This window comes from Cervus canadensis, chromosome 10 (genome assembly GCF_019320065.1).
Source record: "Cervus canadensis isolate Bull #8, Minnesota chromosome 10, ASM1932006v1, whole genome shotgun sequence".
Taxonomy (NCBI): domain Eukaryota; kingdom Metazoa; phylum Chordata; class Mammalia; order Artiodactyla; family Cervidae; genus Cervus; species Cervus canadensis.
In genome coordinates, this window is record NC_057395.1 from 72,845,490 (window position 1) to 72,867,694 (window position 22,205).

The 22,205-nt window shown below is 48.0% G+C and overlaps 1 protein-coding gene across 1 annotated transcript; it reads left to right on the forward strand.

Moving 5' to 3' along the window:
- The first annotated feature begins 911 nt into the window (after positions 1 to 911).
- WFDC2 (WAP four-disulfide core domain 2) lies at positions 912 to 7,638 on the forward strand. Its single transcript, XM_043480328.1, has 4 exons — positions 912 to 1,158; positions 1,748 to 1,891; positions 4,679 to 4,831; positions 7,483 to 7,638. The coding sequence occupies exons 1-3, from the start codon at positions 1,083 to 1,085 to the stop codon at positions 4,828 to 4,830; spliced, it is 372 nt and encodes a 123-aa protein (XP_043336263.1). The 5' UTR covers positions 912 to 1,082; the 3' UTR covers position 4,831; positions 7,483 to 7,638.
- Positions 7,639 to 22,205: the final 14,567 nt, after the last annotated feature.

Sequence of the window (22,205 nt, forward strand, 5' to 3'; positions counted from 1 at the left end):
CAGGAGACACCATCTCTGCCCATTTACAGTTCTCTGGAGATGACAACTTGGCCACTCAGAACAGAGAAGAGATTCATTTAAGGTCCCGCAGCTAGGAAGTGGGAGAAAAGGGAGTCAAACCCAGACTCTGTCACCCCAAGGCCAATGTTGAGAGTTCCTTTAATTACTTTCTCTACAGCAACTGTGTGCCCTAGATGTGTCACAAAATCATACATTTATGATGGACAGGAAAAAAAAACAGACTTGGAGAGATGGAGACTAGGAATCAAACCTTGTCTCTACAGCTTCACTTGGGACTTGGGAACTTGGGAGGGCCTCCTGCACAGTTCATCTGTCACAAACGGTTGGCGATGACAATATCCCTCTGTTCACAGGTGTCTGGGACCATCCGTGGCTGCACGAGGCACTGAGCACAGACAGTGAGTGAGCCTGAGTGTCTGCGTGGAAAAGAGAGCGAGGGAGAAACACACATCCGAACGGCTCCAGATGTTAACAGGCGTCTCACCTTCTCTGGCCTCAGCGTCTTGAGTCCAGTGGGTTCCTGTATAAATACACTTTCCTGTAGCTCCTTCTGGGTGCTGTGTATCACTACACAACAGGCCCACCACGAATCCCTAAAGGGAGATCTGAACCCTGATCTGCTGACCCCGAGTCCAGCCGCTTCATCTGCATTCTCTCCCAGTGGGTTCTGCCCTCCTCTCTCCTACCGCAGTGGGCATCACAGGGAGACCCCTGGGTCTTGGAATGGGATCCTGGGAGTCCTGGGTCTAGCCCTTGGCTTCCTGCTGCCCTGCCCCCAGGGCCCAGAGGGAGGTGGGGCAGGGGGAGGGGACAAGGGTCCGGGTGCGACCAGCTGCACCCGGCCAGGAAGCTGCTTAGGTTCCTGGTTCCCACTGGGGCCAGAGTGACACCTGATCCTGGGAGATTGTGAAATGACAGGAGGTGGCAGTCGGCCCGCCTGCCCTGTGTGCTGAGCTCTCTACCCGCAGGGGTTCAGCCCCGCCCCTACCCCACGCCCCCCAGGAACCCAGTTAAATCTTGCTGGCGGCGCCTCATTCCCGCACCCCGCCCTGGCGAGCACCATGCCTGCCTGCCGCCTCGGTCCGCTCCTCGCCGCCCTCCTCCTTGGCCTGCTGCTGGGCCTCCCCCCGGTCACAGGTGAGTGGGGCGGGGAAAGGCTGGGTGCCCAGAGGGGCCGAACCAGGAGCGCAGGAACGGAGCGGGGCAGGAGCTTAGAGCCTCTCTGAGCAGTGAGGATTCCCTGGGGCGGAAGTGGGGAGTCCTCTGCAGACTAAAATGTGGGGATCCCTGGTGCTCTGAAGGCGGTTGCCCTTGAGCTTCAGATGTGTGGTCCAACGTGCTGGAGGTGCGTGGAGACCACTGAAGACTGACCCTTATGCCCGGGATGGGGCGGGGGTCAGCGGGGGTGGAGAGGTTCTTTGCTGATCGTGGAGATGCCATGGCCAGTGGCAGGGACCCTCTGCCGGGACATCGGAAGCTCCTAGAAGCTCAGTTGGGCTGGGGTCTCCTAAAAATTGAAGGCTCAGAAGCCAAGGGTTTGGTCCCTCCTGTCCTGGAGGACCTGGTCCCTGGAGGTGGGGCTCTCTGAAGGCTGTTAGGGCGGGGCCTAGGAACAGAGACTCAGAATTTGGGGGTGGGGGGCGGATTGAGATTGGGGGCCATCAGACACGAGGTGGGCATCCTCTGAGAGCTGGCCCGGGTCGCCCACTGCCCGTCCACCTCCCAGGCGCAGGCGCAGAGAAGCCGGGTGTGTGTCCCGAGCTGGAGGGTGACGTGAACTGCACGAAGGCTTGTGTCTCGGATGAGAACTGTAAGGACAACCTCAAGTGCTGCCAGGCCGGCTGCGCCACCGTCTGCCAGATGCCTAATGGTAACTTGAGGGACCCGCGCGGGCCGGGGCGGGGCAGCGGAGGTGCGGCAGAAGCGAGCGCCCCGTTTCGGGCACATCAGCGCAACCGACCCAGGGGTCCAGGACCAGGTCGAAGTGGCTGGAACCGGATCAGCCGTGCTCTCCCTCCCGCGGCCCCGGGGACACCGCGGCGTCGCTGACATCCCTCCGAGGGGAAGGGAGGTCCCCTACTCCCAGCCAGATTCATCTCTCTGGTGCATGACGGACTTCCGGGACGCACCGCGGGGATGTGGTTCCGGACCATTGTTTCCTGAGATCTGGGCGCCAGGTCGAAGCTTCCTCCCGGCTGGGGGTTTAGCCGCGGGGCAGCCCAGGGCTGTCCAGTGGGCTGAGTCCCAAGGTCTGGGACTCGATCCCGTTCCAGAACCCCTTTCTTGTGGCCTCCCCGGCCCTCGGGGAAGGCTTTGGGATGCCTACTGGCCCGGACTTCCCAAATTCCTCTCTCCAGATGGAGGCTTTCCAGGTTTAGGAGAGCACTCCGCCCATCTTAGAGATGTGATGTGAGCTGCAAAAAGAGAGAAAGATTCTTGTCCAAGGTCACACTGCCATCCCTGGCTGGACAGGATTCGTAACACAGGGGGCCCCTTTTTTGTCTGAGTGGCTTGAAGAAAGTCAGGACCCCATCCTGAGCAGCCCTCCCCCTTCCTCCTCTTAACACCCTCTCTTCCGCTCTGAAGACTGAGAGTGTGTGAAGCTTACCCTTCATAGAAAGCACTTGCTGGAGCTCAAGACTGTCCAGTAGGTCCTAGGGACTCCTACCTGAGCAGGAAGGGGTCTTAGACAGCTTGGACCCGGAACATCTCATTTTTCAGAAGGAAAAACTGAGGACTAGAAGCCAGGATCCCACTGTGGTGGGATCACTGGTCTTTAAAAGTCCCTATGATGCTCCCTTCCTGTGATTTCTCTGAAGATGCCCATGGGGCCAGGAAGGCCTGTAATCAGAGACCTCAGTCAGAGCTGGGTGGTGGGAGCTGGAGGGAGGAACAGCACATCAGGGGGGCTTGTGGGTCTGCGGATCTCTAACCTGGACCAAAGTCAGGAAAACCAGGAGAGGAGGACACTGGGAGAGAAAGACAGACAGATGGGAGGGGAGTGGGGAGAAAAGAGGAGTTTCTGCTTGGGGGAGTCTCTGCTGCTCCCTGGTCTCAGATGGATAGATTGAGGCAGGAAGAGGGGCAGGGCCTGAGGGTCTCCTGAATCAGAATCCTTGTTGCACCATCTGCAGGTTGTGTGTCCTGAGCAAATGGCTTCCCCTCTCTGAGCCTCTGCTTTCTCCTTTATACAATGGGATGACAATCTCAGATGTTGTAGGACTGACATGAGGCTAAATGAAATGGTACACGTGAGATGTCTCAGGAGAGAGTAGAGCCTCCACTCACAGTGGCTTGTTGGTGAGTCACGGGCTCCTGGTGCCCTTCTGTCCTGGGGCAGCTCGGTATTGAGAGCTCCTGCCCTTCTCCAGGGAAAGGGTGTCTGTGCAGGAACGCAGCCCCCTGTGTCCTCTCAGCTCATCACCCAGCTCTGAGCCTGCTTGACGTTTGGCTGGACTTGCTCCTGGGGCTTCTGAGCATTGAGCCCGGCTCCCTTCTCCTTGAGCCTGGAGTGGAGCACAGGGTGTGTGTGTGTGTGTGTGTGTGTGTGTCTGTGTGTGTCTGTGTGTGTCTGTGTGTGTGTGTGTATGTGTGTGTCTGTGTGTCTCTCTGTGTGTGTGGACATTGAAAGGTTGGACTCAAGTCTTGGTTTTACTTCTGATCAGCAGTGTGATGTTGGGTGATGCCTTCACCCCTCTGGGTTTCATTTTCCTCCTCTGTAACAAGAATACAGTAATAAGGACTATCCTCTACAGAACAGAGGTTTGATGTGAAAATTAAAGGACAAAATGGATTTGCACTAAGGACTTTGTAACTGGCACATCTCTGTGGTTTTGTGTATGTGTGTGTGTGTGTGTGTGTGTGCACTAGTGGAAGAATGCTTCTCTGGGTGTTAGAGTGAGAGTGTAGAGGGAAACTTGGTTCCACCTGGTTGTAACTAGGAGTGAGTATACGGGAGTGAAAGCATTGTGGGTGTGTCAGCCTTACATGGGCACTATGGTTTACAGCTTACAAAGCAGCAAAATGCATGGTGCACAGACTTGAAGCCAGGTTCCTGGGTTCAAATCCTGTCTCTACCCTGTTTGACTTTAAGCAAATTATTTAACTTCTTGTTGACTCAGTTTCCTCATCTGCAACATGAGGAAATTGTTACAGCTCCTTGTCCCCCGTTCTAGGATTACCCCGAGGATTAGATGACTTAATAAATGTCACAAGCTTCAGATAATGCCTGCTACTTAGAAGGAGCTAAGTGTTAACGGCTGCCTTTACTCATCATCATTATTATTGCTACAAATGATGTTGACTTCTCAGGGAGAAGTCCGTTGGCCTCCATTGCTTCCATAACAACCGTGTGGTGTGGTCAGCGCTGATCTCATCTGACACCTGAAGACACAGGGCTCTAGGGGCTTTCCATCCTGAGGCCACAAAGTTAGGAGAAGGCAGCACTGGGACTCAAACTGGAGTCCAGTGATCTCAAAACCCCTGGGAGGAGAGAACAGGAGGAAGGAAGGTTGCAGACAACCTTCCAAGCCCCCTGAGATTCGCTCAGGCAGGCAGCTGTCTTGTTTGTGAATCCAGGTGGGCAGACGTGCTGTGGAGACATGTGCAGCCACCTGCTTCGCCTCTGCTCAGCACCTCTTATCCTTTTTCTACCCAGAGAAGAAGGGCTCCTGCCCTAAGGTGGACATCGCCTTCCCCCAGCTCGGCCTCTGCCGGGACCAGTGCCAGGTGGACAGCCAGTGTCCTGACCTGTTGAAATGCTGCCGCAATGGTTGCGGGAAGGTGTCCTGTGTCACCCCTGTCTTCTGAGGTAGGTGCCCTGGGGGGGGGAGGGATACATTGATACCCAGATGTGACAACCCCTGCAGGAGGCTGAAAAGGAACCCCTGAGCTAACACAGTGCAATTTGCTTATCCATCCTTTGATTTGTTCTCATCTGTTCAACATAGTCACTGAGCATCTATCACGTGTGGTGCACTGCTCTAGGTGCTGGGAAGCTCCATGAGTAAACAAACCCAACAAAAATTTCTCTCTGATGGGTTTTATATACTGTGCATGCATGTGTGCTAAGTCATTTCAGTTGTGTCTGACTTTTTGAGACTCTATGGACCTGAGCCCACCAGGCTCCTTCAACACCTTCATTCCCTGTAAAATGTTAGCAGGAAATAAGTGACCTGGAGAAAAAGAAAACAGAAGGAGGATACGGAGTAGGGATGGGGAGCAGCAGGGACCTGTGTTGCAGTTTTATCACGGAACCTTCCAAAAGGCATTTGAACAAACTTGTTGGAGATGATGAAGGGAACTGGGAGCTTTCAGAAAGACTGTTATGGTCAGTGAGGGCAGCAGATATAAAGGAGTAGAACCCCTGGTGTGTTTCAGGAAAAGCCTCCTATGATCAAAGAGAGGGCAATAGAGGAGAGGGTCAGAGAGGCCGGTGGTTAGTGGAGAGACCTGATAGACCATGTAAGGACTGCGGTCTTTTTAAAAATATATTTTATTTATTTATGACTGCACTGGGTCTTCACTGCTATGCACAGGCTTTCTCTGGTTGCAGCAAGCTGGGGCTACTCTTTGTTGCATTGCACGGTTTCTCTTTGTGGTGTCTTCTATTGTTGCGGAGCCCAGGCTCTAGGCAAGCAGGCTTCAGTAATTGCAGCACGCAGGCAGTAGTTATAGCACACGGGCTTAGTTGCTCTGTGGCATGTGGAATCTTCCTGGACCAGGGATTGGACCCAGGTTCCCTGTATTGGCAGGCAGATTCTTAACTACTGGACCACCGGGAAAGTCCAGGACTTTGGTCTTGACCCAGAGATGTTGGGCCCTTGGAAATGGACCTGCTCTTGACTTGGATTTAAAAGGATTGCTCCAGCTGCTGTGTGGAGACCTAGAGGGGGCAGTGGCAGAAGCAGGGAGACCAGCATGGCGGCTCCTGCAAGAGGCCAGGTGGGAGGTGATGGACCAGGTGCCCTAAGAGGCTGGGTTTGCAACATACGTGAAGGTGGATGGGACAATATTTGCTGATTATTTGGGCTGTGAGATTTACTCCTTTCCCCTTCACTTGTGCACTTACCTGTGGCCGACAGGACTACATTCACCTGCTTTGAGTGGTTCCCATGCCTAAAGATAAGATCGTGGAGCCTCTCCTTCCCCACAGATAATTAAAAATAAAACAATGTTAAGTCATAAAGCAAGCATCAGGAAGTAAAGAGAAGGACTTCCCTGGTGGTCCAGTGGCAAAGAGTCTGAGTTCCCAGTGCAGGAGGCCTGGGTTCGATCCCTGGTCAAGGAGCTAGATCCCACATGCTGCAACTCAGACCCAGTGCAGCCAAGTGAATAAATACATAAAGATTTTTAAAAAAAGAAAAAAGAAAAAAAAGAGAAACAAAACCCAAGCCACATGCATCTTCAGTCCATTGAGGGATCCAGCCCTGTGCCGTGTGCTGGGACAAAAGGTGACTGCTGCCCTTCCTCACCAAGCTTGCAGCCAGGTGGCTGAGGCAGACAGATGGACAGACACTCCTAAGGCCTACAATCAGTGGAGGGCAGGGCTGGGTGTGGTAGGAACACAGGAGGAAGCCTCACCTTCCCGAGGGTGGGGGAAGGAGGGAGCAGGGTTCTGAGCCAGTCCTGAAGGATGAGTGCAAGGTGGATAGTCTGGTGAAGTACAGTGGTAGGGAAGCTATTCCGGATGGAGGGAACGGGACAAGCAAGCCCCCGCAAGGACCCCCTGGTTGTAATCTTATGGCTAATCGTGCGCTGCTGTTGATAAGCTCTCAGTCAACAGACTGGCAGGCCAGTGATGGAACCTATTGCCCAGATGTGAAGACTGAGACCCAGAGAGAGGGGAGGACATGCCCAAGGACCCATGGTTGCTAACTCAGTGCCTGAAAGAGAAGCACAGTCTCCCCAGGGCCTGGAGCTCTCCAGCGATGCCCACTGCCTCTTGCCTCCATGTGTGCCAACAGCATGGGCTGGCGTTTCAGTCAGGAAGACCTAGGTTCAGATTTCAGCTATGACAATTAACTAGCCTTTCTCACCTCCCTGAACTGCAAATATTTTGTTTATAAAATGGGATAAATAAGATCTTTTTGATCAGTTAACTCAGCTTAACCAAAGGAATGGGGGCATAGTGCAACTTCCTAGTGGTGGAAGGATACTTAGGGAGGTAAATGACAGTGACCCCTCATGAATGGTCACAGTGGTCCGTGGGGACCATGGTATACCCAGGTGTATCCAGGGAAGGTCAGAGCAGAAGAGGTGAGTCTAGGACCTCTGGAAAAATGCCGGCAGGGCCCCAAGGCCTCGAGAAAGTGAGGCTTTGCTGGGGGGCAGGGGATAGGAAGGTAGCGGGCGATGTGATGGAATGGGAGGAGCTTTGGATCAGAATTTAAGCTGCAAGCGCTCTTGTCTAGTGTCCCCGGTATTGTTGTTGATGGTATTATTATGATTTTCTTCCTCCAGCTCCAGCCACCGCAGCCTGTGGACTGAGGGAGCAGCAATGTCTGCCTGGCCCTGTCTGGCTCCAGCCCAGCTGCCCTCCTCCCTGGCCTCTTCCCTCCCTCCTGAGCTGACCACAGCTGCTTCTTTTTCCAACCAATAAAATGACTGCTTCCAGCACTGGCGGGCCTGTGGCCTCTGTTCTTATTATTCGGGCACATTCCATTCCTGCGGGCAACCGTGGGCTGGGGAGGCGGGGAGTGGGCGTGGCCACCAGATCGTCCAGGCAGAGTCCCAGAAGAGATGAGCTGTGACGGGTGACACAGTGATGGTAACTCAGGGCTCTGTGTGCCGAGGCCCTTCCCCGGTTAATCTGCCCACCAGCCCTGTGCAGTTGCAGGTTATTCTCCCAGGGTGATGGAGGAGAGAACTGGGGCTCAGAGAGATGCTGGAATCCTTCCAGAGTTGTTGGGAGTTCTGACAACAGCAGCAGGTACTGTGTGCCTGACGCAGGGCTGGGAGATTCGCTTGTGAGATCTCCTGGATCCCCCAAATAGCCCTCAGATTGTGATAAGGGCTTCCTTGGTGGCTCAATGGTAAAGAATCTGCCTGCAATGCAGGAGACCTGGGTTAGATCTCTCATCTGGGAAGATCCCACATGCCATGGAGCAACTAAGCTCCTGGGTCTCAACTATTGAGCCTGTGTTACAGAGGGGTCTCCGCCAAGTTACTTCCTTGGGGCCACACAGAAAGAAGGTAACAAAGTCAGGGTGCTTTGTTGTAGGTTTTTGTTTTTGTTTTAATCAAGCTGTTATTTTGTAGAAATAACACATGGATCACAGTTCAAAAAGTAAAAAAAGGATATACAATGTATGTCCCACATCTTCTTTAAAATGAATAGCCAGGCTTTCCTGGTGGCTCAGTGGTAAAGAATCTGCATGCCAGTGCATGAGACCAGGGTTGGATCCCTAACCCGGGAAGATCCCACACGCCTCAGAGCAAATAACAGCCCAACTATGGCCTAGATGGGTGGGATGAGGGGAGAGGGAGGTGATATATATATACATATAGCTGATTTACTCCCTGGTGAGGCAGAAACTAACTCAACATTCTAAAGCAATTATACTCCAAAAAAAGAAAAGAATACACAGTGAAACATCGTTCACCCTTGACACTCTTCCTCCACCCCCAGCTACTCTGTTCCTTTTTTCTTTAAGAATTCCTTTTTTTTAAAAAAATCTCTATTTGTTACCATATTGCTTTTGTTTTATGATTTGGTTTTCCAGCAGCAACACTTGGGATCTTAGTTCCCCAGCCAGGGATGAAACTCACACCTTCTGCATTGAAAAGCAAAGTCTTAACCAGTGGAACATCAGAGAAGTCCCTACTCTGTTGTTTTCTGTGGAGGCCGTGAATGCTATCAGTTTCTTGTATCTTCTTTCCAAGCTAGAGCTCAAGCTCACTCCCTCTATCCTTTCTTCTCTCTGCACCCTTCTCTTTATTCCCTCCTCTCTATCCCTTCTTTCTATATTTATTTATTCTCTCCATCTCCTGGCTCCCAAGGCCAGAATCCTGGTAAACTGCCCCTCCAGAACTCAGGGCAGGGTCTCTTCTTGCCCTGACCTCCCATCTCCAATAACAGGCTGCCTTGCTGTTGTCTCTAAACCCCACCTCCAGTCTAGAGGACTGTGTACGGTAAAACTGATGCAAAAACAAATATCTGCTCTTCAGTAAAGGGCAGGTTGGGGTTGGTGGGATAATAGAAAGCTACATTTGAGGGAGCCAGAGCTTAAGAAGTGAAGTTCTGAAGCCAGACCAGTAGAGGAAAGCCCTGTCTGAGGAACAGCTTAAGCAGAGGTATTGCTCATTTTGGAAATCCTTTTTGAGTTCTTACTATATGTTCTGTTCTAGGTGGGGTGGATTTGAGATCAAGGAGGTGTGTGATGTATGCGTGTGCATGTGTGTGTGTAGGGGGGAAGAACAGTCAATAAATGAATGAAACAATGCATATAAACATGTCAGGTGGTGGCAAGATTATGGCAAACTATAAAGATGAGTAAGATGACAAGTGGGTCCAATAGATGGGGGAGAGGTGGGGGTAGTTGCTTTGCAGAGCGTATTCAGGGAAGGTCTTTCCTAAAGTGTCATTCAAGTCATGAGCTGAGTGAAGAAGGACATGAGCCATGTGAAATCCATGGAAAGAGCTGCCAGACCGAGGAAATTTCTAGGGCTGAGAACCTGAGGTCAGAGTGTGCCCTGGGTTGCTTGAGGATCGTGGCTGGAGTGGTGAGGGGTCAGGAGCACCAGGGGAGATAGTCAGGTATGTGGGCACAGATTACGGAGGGCCCTGTGGTCACTACAAGGACTTTGCCTCTTATTCTGAGGAATTTAGGAGCCCTGATTGGGATTTGAGAAGAAGGACAACGTCATCTTACATTTGAAAAAGATCCTTCTGGCTGTTATGTTTATATCGACTGTGGGACTTTCCTGGTGGTCCAGTGATTAAGAATCATCCCACCATGCAAGGGACACATGTTCCATCCCTAGTCTGGGAAGATCACACATGCCATGGAGCAAGTGAGCCCACCTCCCACAACTACAGAGGCCCCACTCTAGAGTCCAGGCACCTCAAAGAAAAGCCCCCCTCAATGAGAAGCCCAGCACAGCCAAAGTTAAATTTAAGAATCGACTCTGGGGGCAATGTGGAAGCAGAGAGAGCAGTTAGGTGACCCAACAGGACATGGAAGAAATTACTTTTTTTTTTTTTGCCTCTTCATCTACTAACATGTATGGACCTCAAACCGTCAGCCGTAATGCCCTGGGAGCTAGGGCTGTACCAACTATGGAGGCTCCTATGACTCCTGTGTGGTTCTTTGTGTCCTGTCTATTGATGGAGCTTTGGGAAATTAGCTCACGAAATAATCACATTGCAAACACAACAAATATTACCCTTCCTGCCCCATGACCACGTTTACCCAGTTGACCAAAAGTGAGGGGGTGAGGAAAACATAAAAATAGCAACGGCTGAGGACGCTGTTAGTCTTCCATTCACGGCTGCAATCTGGTGAGTATCTGGTTTCTTTAGCTGTTAAAGATGGTACTTGGGGGGAGCTGCAGTGCCCCCTTCAGCCACAGAAAAGCATAGCATTTGAAGGTCCCGCCTGCAGAGCACGGAGGTCCTGGACCCAGAAGTCTCTGCGTATCCCCTACAGATGGGATGTCAACCCCATAGAAGCCCAGCACCCAGCCAAACCAAGCCTACTGGGGTGAGCTTATTATATAAAAGATGGAACCCCCTAGAGCTACAGTACCCCCCTACCCCATTATTTGCAAGCCTCACATCTTGAACAGCCCTCTGGAAATTTTTCTCCAGATGAATGGTCCAAAGCCTGTGGTTTATTACAGGCTAGGATTAGGCTTAGGGTTATGGTTAGAATCTTGGCACCACCAGGGGAACAGACTATGGAAGGCAGCCGCCCTTTGCAGTCAGTCTGAAAACAACAACCCCTCACTGATGGAAGGCTGGTTCACTCTGCAGGCTGAGCTCCAAGTGGCCTGGATGGTGCCCACAGGACCCTCCTTTAACCAACCTCCAGGAGGCAATACAGACAGACACAGTGGGTTACATTTTCTACACTGGTTCACTCATGATCTCTGTTGGTGGGCTGGAGACTCTAGTTTGAAATAGCTAAATCTCTCAACATATTAATGTACAAGTTAGGCATGTTCATGCTTATCTCAGGGTTAGTTCTCCATTGGTCTCGTCTGGTTCAGCTGTGGTATACTTGTAAGGTCACCTTGTTATTTCTATGCTGTTTTTTGTCTGTTTTGGCCATGCCATGCATTCCCAGACCAGGGGTTGAACCCAGGCCCTCAGCAGTGAAAGTTCAGAGTCCTAACCCCTGGACCACCAAGGAATTCCCTAATCTCTCGATCTTATGTATTTATGGCTTTATTCTCTAGTTTGGGTTTATTGCTTGGGACAACTAGCACCCAGATATCACATTCCGCATTTCCTTTCCCCTTTTATCTTAGTTCAGAGGATAAAAGTCATCCCTGGTGGGTTTCCGTCATTTCTTTGGAGGTCCTTTGATAGTGGGTGGAGGCTTTCACTCTTGAGGTTTTTTCCATGATTTTTTCTGGGCTCCCTCCTCACAGCTCTTGATTTTATTGTCTGCAGTTTAATTTGATTAGCACTGCTTCTCCCTCCCTCCTTCATTTCCTTCCTTCTTTCCTTTCTTCCATAATTCAAAGATAACAAGAATCATAGAACTGGCTGAGAGCTTAAAACTTTACCTCTGAAAAATAAATCCCAGGCCCCTCCTTTCCTCCACAGTGTAATTTTTACAAAACAAATCAATAGGTACTTGTAGAGTCTTTACTCTGTACACACGTCACCTCTTTTGGCTGGGTGCAGAAATGTGTAACGCAACATCCCAGCTTTCAAGAGCCCACAAAATATAAACATCAAAAGGTAGAAGCAGGCAGGCCCAGAATATCCTTGTATAGTCCATATGGAGAAGTCAGGGGATTTTATGGGATGGAGAGGTAAGCAAGGACTGGGCTGCTCACACAACAAAGCTGAACTTTAATGAAAGCAAACAGATTAAGAATATGGGTTCCAGGGACTTTGCTGGTGGTCCCATGGTTAAGATTCCCTGCTTCCAATGTAGGGGGTGCCGGTTCAATCCCTGGTTGGGGAACTACGATCAGACATGCTGATTAGTATAGCTGAAAAAAAAAAGAGAATATGGGTCCTAGAGTCCCTCTTCAATTCAAACACCAGCTTTATTCCTTGTCAGTTTGCTGTTTGGATCAAGTCATTTATCTTTCTGACTTTCAGCTTCCTCATTTGTAAGATATAGATATTCATAGAATCTTCCTCTTTGGGCTCTTGGAAATATTAAAGGACAGTGTATATGTAAAGCACTTAACTTGGTTCCTGGCATATCATAAGTGTTTCATAAGTGGCAATTATGAAAATTTTAATAGACGGTATTATGTATTGAAAGCTTTTAAAATGCACGTTTCTCTGACCCAGAGGGTCCCCTTCTTATAATCTATCCTAACTAGTCAGAAATGCTCACAGTGACTTATTATCCTTGTACCATTACTTAATTTTTTTAATATTTATTTATGTATTTGGCTACATCAGATCTTCATTGCATCATGCAGAATCTTCCATGGCAGCGTGTGAACTCTCTAGCTGTGGCACATCGTCTCGGTTGCTCCAAGGCATGTGGTCTTAGTTTCCCGACCAGGAATTTAACCCAAGTCCCCTGCACTGCAAGGTGAATTCTTAACCACTGGATCACCAGAGAAGTCCAAACAGCATTACTTATTATACTGAGAAATCGTAAACTCTCTTCATATTTAATCAAAGAAGTTTGCTTAAGTAAATTATCATCCAGCCATACCAAGAAAGCTCTACCCCTTTGAATGATCCCATTGAAGAATATTTAACAATATAGGAACATTTTCACCTGATATTGTTAACTCATAAAAGCAGGTTATAAATCTGTATTAAAGTATGCTCCTGAATTATTCTCTTTCAGTCTTCCCAGGAAGTTTTTTTAAGGCTTGTGGAGCTTGTTCATTTGAAAGATTTTCCTCCACCATATGTGGATTAAGAAATTTAGCAAGATCTCAACACCATGTCAAGAGTGTTATTTCCAGTGCCCCTATAGCTTATCTGGCACTCACTGGTCTTCTGGTAGTTTCTTCTTTTTGATAGTTTCTGTGTGTCTTCTCATCTAAGCAACTTTTGTATCACCACAGTTCTCATCACCCAGACTTGGTGATGTAAGGCCTCTTGGATATTTGTACTCATAGGAACCAGGCACTGGAAGTCTTCAACTGCTCACCTGTGAACAAATATCAGAGAAGAACGAGGGAGAGGAAGGAAACTCGAGAACTGAGTCTTTTTAAATTTTATTTTATTTATTTATTTATTTTTGGCCACACGGATTGCGGGATCTTCGTTCCTGAACCAGGGATCGTACCTATGTCCCCTGCAGTGGAAGCGTGAAGTCCTAATCTCTGGACCACCAGAAAATTCCCAAGAACTGAGTCTTTAAGCGGTCACTGCTGTGTGACTCTGGCCAAGCTCCTCCTCCCTGCGGCAGTCAGACTGCCCAGGGGGGCCAGTGATCCCCACTTCCTAGGATTCACGCTCTTGCGTAATCACTGCCTTGACGTGGACAGGACTTAGTGACCTGTTTCTCAGGAGCAATACTGTAATGAAAAGTGACGCAGTGTCACTTCCAAGATTAAGTTACAAAAAACTGGAACTTCTATTTTGCCAGCACTTGTTCTGGTTTTTCCCACTGCTCGCTCTGATGAAGGCCATTGTCATGTTTGTGAGCTGCCCCCTGGAGAGGCCCAATTGTCAAGGGCTGAAGGTGGCCCCTGGCCAACAGCCTTTGAAGAACTGAATCCTTCCAACAGCCAGGTGAGTGAGCTTGGAAGTGGATCCTTCCCCAGTTGAACTTCAGATGGCAGAACAGCCTCAGTCAGTCACTGACACCTAAACTGCATCCTTGTAAAAAAAAACTTAAGCTCAGGAGACAGTATTTAAGTAACCCTGAGAGAACTGCTCCAAGGAGGCAGGGGGATGAGTCAGGTTATATAGAAGTTTGCAACAAAGGGCAGGTAGTCTAAACATCAAAAGTATTTTTGTGAAGTAAAGAAAATCAGATATCCCAAGTTAAGGAATTCAGCACATTTCTATGTATGGGAAGATGCAAGAGTCTGAACTCACAGAATCATTCCTTTCATTTGCATCTCAGCTATATGGGGCCAGCATCATGTATTTTTCACATCTTGAGTTCCTCAGGGTTTACCATAGGGAGTGGCTACAGCCTAATGGCTGCTAAATTGCAAGTGTTCCTCTCCTTCCTGGGTGCCCTTAGGGCTCAGGAATTCGCATTTGGAGGGCTGGGATTGCTGAGGATTGTGAAAACCTTGTTTACTGATGTGGCAGGAAATTTTCCATTTCTCAGTTTTTGTGGTGTATGGGCTTAGCTGCTCCCAGGCATGTGGAATATTCTCCAAATAAGGATGGAACCAGTGTCCCCTGCATTGGCAGGTGGATCCTTATCCACTGTTCCCCAGGGAAGTCCTCAGTGAGTTTCCTTAAGGTGATGATTTTGCAGTCTTTGACAGGCAGATTGTAGATCTGCATTTCTTTGGAGCCAGTTACCAGAGCCTTATTAGTTCTTTTGGTTGTGCCATGCTTGATTCTTCATGATTAATGTGGCCTTGTGTCAGTGTCTCTGCATTTGAAGGAACAAACACCTCTTCTAGTCTTGATATACTGGTTTTGGCATGTGAGAACTTTCTATCAGCTCCCCAGGCTGCCAGGACTACCACTAGAATCAGAGTTGTGCTGGCTTAGAGCTGGTTTTGAGACTGTCATTGCGTCATCTGCAGTGGGTTTGTGATCGGCATGTTTGATTTCAGAGGCTCAGGTAGGCATGGATTCTGTCCAGTCCTTGGGTGGATGAGACTGTCTCTAGAACCTGGCTCTGTAGGGAGGTGCTGGGAAAGGGGTCTGCTTTAGGGTCCAAGGTCAGGTCCTCATTCAGCGAGCCTATTACCAGGTACAAGGTGGGTGTGGCTCCCGCCAGGTCCCTGGGAGGGCTACTGCTGAGTCACTGGATGAGTCCCTGGGTGGGTGAAACTAGTCCTGGACCATGGCTGAGAGGGACTGAAATGGAGCCCCAGGACTTTTTCAGGTTCAACAGCCAAGATTGAATTTTGTATTCCTGGTTCAAGAGGCACAGACGAGTGTCCCATGCTGGGTCCCTGGCTGGGCTGGACTGTTCCCTGACTGTGACTGGAAGGACCGACGCCAATTCTAGGGCCCTTTCTGTATTTCCCAAAGTACAGATGTGTCTCCTGCCAAGTCTCTGTTCTGGCAAGACTGCTCACAGTCTGTGGCTAGAAAAGGCTGGAACCCAGCCTAGGGCCTTTCTGGACCTCCAGAGTTGCAGATGGGAGTGTCTTCTCTTGGGTCCCTGAGCCAGTGGGCCTGTCTGCAGACCATGGACAGGACGAGACAGCTCCTATTTTAGGGCCCTTTCAGAATCTACACTCTGAGTAAGTTTGGTGGGTTTTCCTCCAGGGGCTTCTAGGCAGGGGCTGGAGGCAGTTCACAGGCTAGTTCAGTGCTCACTAGTTCTCTAGGCCTATTATCTGATGCGTGGGGGAGGTTGACTCTGCCTGGGTCCCTTGGCATATGGTGCTGGTGGCAGGACCAAGCTAAATGGGACTGTAACCAAGTCCTCGTGGGTATGGAGCTGTTTCTGGGTCTCTAGCTGGAACCATGATTGGTGTGTCAGCCACCTGGGTGTGGGCCTGCCTTCTCAAATGGTTCTCCTAGATCTAGGGCTGCCCTGGGCTTCACAGTCTCCTTCCTGGATCTGAAAACTTCCACAAAGGCATTTTTGTCTATGAATTGATGCCAAACAATTATTTAGAAGGAATATGAGAGGGGGACCTCTTATTCAGCCATCTTTCTGGTGTCACTAAGGATGTTACTTTTCAAAGGTATTAAAAATCATTCTTAATGTTTAACCTTGTGTTATTTTGCAATAATGGAAAATTGGAAGCACACATTTAGCCACAGATGATTAGCTAAGTAAATTATGGCACTTTGTAGGTTAGAATATTACGTAGCCATTAACAATGATGCTGAAGAATATTCACTGATCTGGTAAAATGTTTAAATGTTTACAATAAAATGTTACATAAAAATCCTGATAGAAAATACTACATAATTCATACAGAGAGACAGAGAGAGAAATGGGGAGGAGAGAAAGAGAGAAAGTAAGTAAAGGCATACACAGAGGAATGTTATTTTAAGATGATAATTGAATGTTGTCCCTGTGGATAAAATTTAATTTAATTTAATCTTTACCCCAAAGATCTACTTCCCTGTCTAATGTGGTTTCTTCCAATACCATGCCCCAAGTTTTGAAATTCACCATCCATCCCCCAAAACCTTTATCCTCCAAATCAGTAAGCAATAACTCATACTAAGTGTGTGTGTGTGTGTCAGTTGCTCAGTCGTGTCTGACTCTTTGCAACCCCATGGACCGTAGCCCACCAGGCTCCTCTGTCCATGGGATTCTCCAGGCAAAGATACTGGAGTGGGTTGCCATTTCCTTCTCCAGTAGTAAGAGTGAATGACTCTTAATCCCCACAGTATATTAATATTTGTATGTAAGTATATATTTTAAAAATAAAGTCTTGAGATTTTAAACATTTTGGCAATATTTGTAGAATTTCAGGCACAGAGGTGGGTAATTTAAAGACACACCAAACTCTCTTGCACTATTGATGGGAATGTAAATTGATACAGCCACTATGGGAGACAGTTGGGAAAGTCCTTAAAAAACTAGGAATAAAACTACCTTACAGTCCAGCAATCCCACTTCTCGGCATACACCCTGAAGAAACCAAACTGAAAAAGACACGTGTACCCTAGTGTTCAGTGCAGCACTATTTACAATAGCTAGGACATGGAAGCAACCTAGACATGCATCAACAGATGAATGGAAAAGAAGCTGTGGTACATATATCTGTGGAATATTACTCAGTCATTAAAAGGAAAGCATTTGAGTCAGTTCTAATGAGGTGATGAACCTAAAGCCTATTATACAGAGTGAAATAATTCAGAAAGAGAAAGACAAATATCATATATTAACATGTATATATGGAATCTAGAAAGATGGGACTGATGAACCTGTTTGCAGGGCAGCAGTGGAGATGCAGACATAGAAAACAGCCTTATGGACAGGGGTACGGGGGAGGAAGGAGAGAGGGAGACGAATGGAGAGAGTAGCATGGAAACATGAATACCGAATGTAAACTAGATCGCCGATGGGAATTTGCCGTAGGACTCTGGAAACTCAAACTGGGGCCCTGTAACGACCCAGAGGAGTGGGAATGGGTGGGCAGTGGGAGGGAGGTTTGAGAGGGAGGAGACATGTGTATACCTGTGGCTGATTCGTTTTGATCCACGGCAGAAACCAATGCAATATTGTAAAGCAACTATCCTCTAATTAAAAAATAAAGAACACACCAAGGGGACTTCCCTGGAGGTCCAGTGGCTAAGATTGTGTGCTCCCAATGCAGGGAGCCAGATTTCTATCCTTAGTCAGGGAACTAAGTCCCACATGCCAAAACTAAAACTTGGCGAAGCCTAATTAAGTGATTAAAAAAAAAAAAAGAAGAAGAACACGGCAGAGAGAAGGAGATGGAGGAATGCACTTCTTATTCACAAAAAAACCTTCTATTGCCCTAGAGCAAGCCTGACTCCAGGGAGGGCTGACTTCTCATTAGAAAATCAGGTTTCTTGCAGGTTTCTTCACATTCTGTTTTCTTCTCAAAGTTGTTGCCATTGCCGTAACAACCTCCAAAATTAAAAGACCCACATTCAAAAGTTTTCCAGTTGTAAAACCAGCGCTGGGTCCATTCTGCGCAGGGGCCAGTGTTTATGGGATATCTGCAAACATTTGCAATGCCCATTCTGATTAAAGAGAGAAGGTGGTTGAGAAAGGCTCACTTCTTGTTTCCATATGCAGAGGGGGTCGGGGCAGGGGATGGCCCTGGCCACAAGCGCCGGGCTGTCTGTAATAGCTAAGCTCCGTGTTTCTTCCCACTCAGCCCACCAGGTCCACCTAGCCCCTTCTCCATCTACACAGCAGTTGAGATTTTCATTTCTGGGAGTAGCCTGATGTGGTGAAAACCCAAGACTTGAGACTTCCACTCAAGCGGCTGCAAGTCCTAGCCCTGCCACTTACTGTTAATACCATGTGATATTCTATCAACTTAATGTCTTCAAATTGTCATCTCTTCATTTGTAAAATTAGGGAGCTGAACTCCACCATCTCTGAGCATCCTTCCAGGTCTGATTTTCTAGGATTTGATGAGGAAGATCTCTCAGGCGTCCACCCCCATCTCACTGTCTTTCTAGAAAAGTTATCTGATTGTAAGACAAGGACCTCTTGAATCTGAGAGCAGGGTTGAACTTGACTCAATCATTTCCTAGCTTGGATAAATCACCTATCTCTTAGACACTCAAATATACAAATATACACGGTAAAATGGATGTATATGAACATTTTGGGCTTCCCTAGTGACTCAGCAGTAAAAAACTCACCTGCCAATGCAGGAGACACAAGAGACGTGGGTTCAATCCTTGAGTCAGGAAGATCCGCGGGAGAAGGAAATGGCAACCCACTCCAGTATTCTTGCCTGGGAAATCTCATAGACATAGGAGTCTGGCGGACTACCAAGAGTAGCCAAAGAGTTAGACACAACTTAGCAACTAAAATAACAAAATAGGTACATTTTAGACTTACTGAAGGGTAATGGATGACCAGTGGGAAGCTTGATAAATAGAAAAGCATCAGTAAACCCTGAAAAGTGAAAGTCGCTCAGTCGTGTCCGACTCTTTTCGACCCCATAGACTATACAGTCCATGGAATTCTCAAGGCCAGAATACTGGAGTGGGTAGCATTTCCCTTCTCCAGGGGATCTTCCCAACCCAGGAATCAAATCCAGGTCTTCCACATTGCAGGCAGATTCTTTCCCAGCTGAACCACCAGGGAAGCCCAAGAATACTGGAGTGGGCAGCCTATCCCTTCTCCAGGGGATCTTCCTGACCCAGGAATCAAACCAGGGTCTCCTGCATTGCAGGTGGATTCTTTACCAACTGAGCTATCAGGGAAGCTGCTCTCAATCACTTTTTTCCTTCCTTGACCAAGAAGAGTCTGAAAACAGGGACCTCATAATACTCTTTTCTGCAGTCTACACACCTAACACACACCTGGCTCTGAATTCTCAGTAAATATTTGTTAAAGGGGTTGTGATGGGGAGGGGACAACCATGAATCTAAGGCAGTGTTACAAGTTTCTTGTAAAAAAAAAAGAAAACATAAAACTCCTTTTATGAACAACTTTATCCTCGCGATTACTCTTCAAGGTAGATATTGGGACTTTCAACTTTACATGAAAAAAGTTAAAAGTCAAAGCGGTGAAGTGTCTTTCCTAATGTCAAGCTAGAAAGTGTTGATCCAAGACTTCCTCTGTGTTGCTGCCCCTCCCCGCCGTGCCCACCCTATTCCCAGGCTATTCTTGGAGCTCCCGTGTTCTATACTAACCTCGCCCTTGGCAGAAGTTGAAGAGTTGGAGAAGTAAGAGAGAGACCCGGATCTGCATGGTTGCCTCCTAGTCAGCAGCCCAGCCTGGGGTTGGCACTTTAGAGAGAAAGGTGACCAAGGAGGAGGAGCCTGATCCCACATCCAAATAATTCATCCCTAACTTTCTGCAGTTCAGAAGGCTGGTCCACCCTTGAAACAGAGTGTCCATCCAAAGCACAGTTCTGCCTTTCTCCTTTGACCTTACCTGATCTGAATTTATCAAAGGCTTCTTTACTACACTTTATGGTGCAAGCCCCTCAAACAATTAATAAAACAACAGTTACCATTTGTTGAGTGCCTTTACCTTTCCAAGCACCCTATAAATACTCTTCATTAATTAGCTCCCTTGAATCCACACAAGATCCCGGCAAGGCTTGTTGTTGTTTAATCACCAAGTCATGTCTGACTGTTTCGGGGACTCCATAGACTGTAGCCCACCAAGCACCTTCTGTTCATAGGACTTCCCAGGCAAGAATACTGGAATGGGTTGCCATTTCCTTCTCCAAGGGATCTTCCTGACCCAGGGACTGAACCCTTGCTTCCCTGGTAGCTCAGCTAGTAAAGAATCTGTCTGCAATGCAGGAGACCCCAGGTGGACTCCTGGGTTGGGAAGATCCCCTGCAGAAGGGCTAGGCTATCCACTGCAGTATTCTTGGGCTTCCCTTGTGGCTCAGCTGGTAAAGAATGTGCCTGCAATGCAGGAGACCCCGGTTGGATTCCTGGGTTGGGAAGATCCCGTGGAGAAGGGAACAGCTACCCACTCCAGTATTCTGGCCTGGAGAATTCCATGGACTGGGGGTCCATGGGGTCACAAAGAGTCGGACATGACTGAGAGACTTTCACTTTCACTTTCTTCTGCACTGGCAGGCGATTCTTTACCACTGAGCCATCAGGAAGCCAAAGGATACCTTATGTTCTTGCAAAATCCTATGTGCAAATGTTTGTAAGGGGCTTACTCATAATTGCCCCAAACTGGAAATGAGAGTACCAGCTGGATCAGCACCACACTTGGTCTCTATAGAAACGTGTTACCCATCTTTACACATTAGTGGTAATTCTTCCTTCCTTCTCTTTAAATTCCCTGAAGCCATGATCCTCATTCATTGGCATTGCTTCTCCCAACTATAGTTCACACAGTGACTGGTCAACCATCTCATCACCTTCAGAGCTTCACTGTATTCCCTTGAAGGCTTCTCAAAAGCCTGCATTTCTGCATCTCTATGGGTGCATCCTCTTTTGCACCTTGGTGGGTCTAGTAGCATTATTCCTGGTATCTCTTTTCTTAGCTCTCTTAGGTGGTCAAATTAGTTCATCAGAAACCAAAATCATGGCAGAAGGAGGCTCCCAGGAAGTAAACAGACAGACATTCCAATCAAACAAAGGAAAGGCAGGATTGCCTACAGGTTTACTACAATGATCCCTCGGCTGAGAACTTTACTACAATGTTCCCTCTTCTAGAGTGAGAATTGGCCTCTAAATTCAGAAAAGCAGTTTTCAGGAATTCCTCACTAGTCCAGTGGTTAGGACTCCAGGCCTTCTCTGCCATGGGCCCAGTTTCCATCTCAGGTAAGGTCCCACAAGCTACAAAAGAAAAATGTTTTTCAGAAAACTTTTTCAGAAAAGTTTCTGCTTTCCCAGAAAAGCAGTTTTCATCTGGGGAGGGGATAATTCTGGCCTCCCAGGGACAATATCTAGAGATGTTTCTGAGTGACACAACTTAAGGGTGAGGGGCAGCTGGTAAAGGCCAAGGATGCTGCTAAACATTCTACAAGATGTAGGGCATCCTCAACATAAAGAATTATCTGCCCTCAGATGTCAAATATTGCTGAGGTTAAGCAACCTGCATAAAAATTATGGATATAAACACTTCCCGACCAGAGATCTAACCCAGGCCCCCGGAAAGTGAAGGTGCAGAGCCCTAATCCCTGGACCTTACATTGGCAACATGCTATGGATTCCACAAAGTAAACGCAGTGCTTGATGAGCTGTGTCTGTACTTACCGACTGAACAAGCCTTGTAGGTGGGTGTGGGAGGCACTGACCTTTCCAAACCAGGCACTCTGTACCCGGTTGCCCTGGGCGATCTCTGGCGATGACTCAGTGACTCGGCCTTTCTTCAGGTGACTGATGACTATAATTCCAGAAGCTGGAGGGCTAGTGCAAGATTTATTAAAAGCTCATTGGAGAAGCTAGCAGGAAGTTCTTGCTAGTTACTAGTACTTATACTCATCAAAGGAGTCTTACTAATCAAATATACTTCAGCAAAAATAAGAAAATTGATTGATTACTTCTGATGACATAATAAATCTTTATATTAACTTCCTGTCATTTCAGGATTACCTATATAGTTTCAATGATCTCTACAACTATTTTGAATAAATATTTGGTACCATCTATCTTTAAAAAAAAAGTGACATTTACTAACCCCATGTCAACCATGTATACATGTTTGTGTGTGTGTGTCTGTGTGTGTGTGTACACATGTATAAAGAATTAATTAAATTACTATTAATTGAGACCTGATGATTTTGGGTAGTGT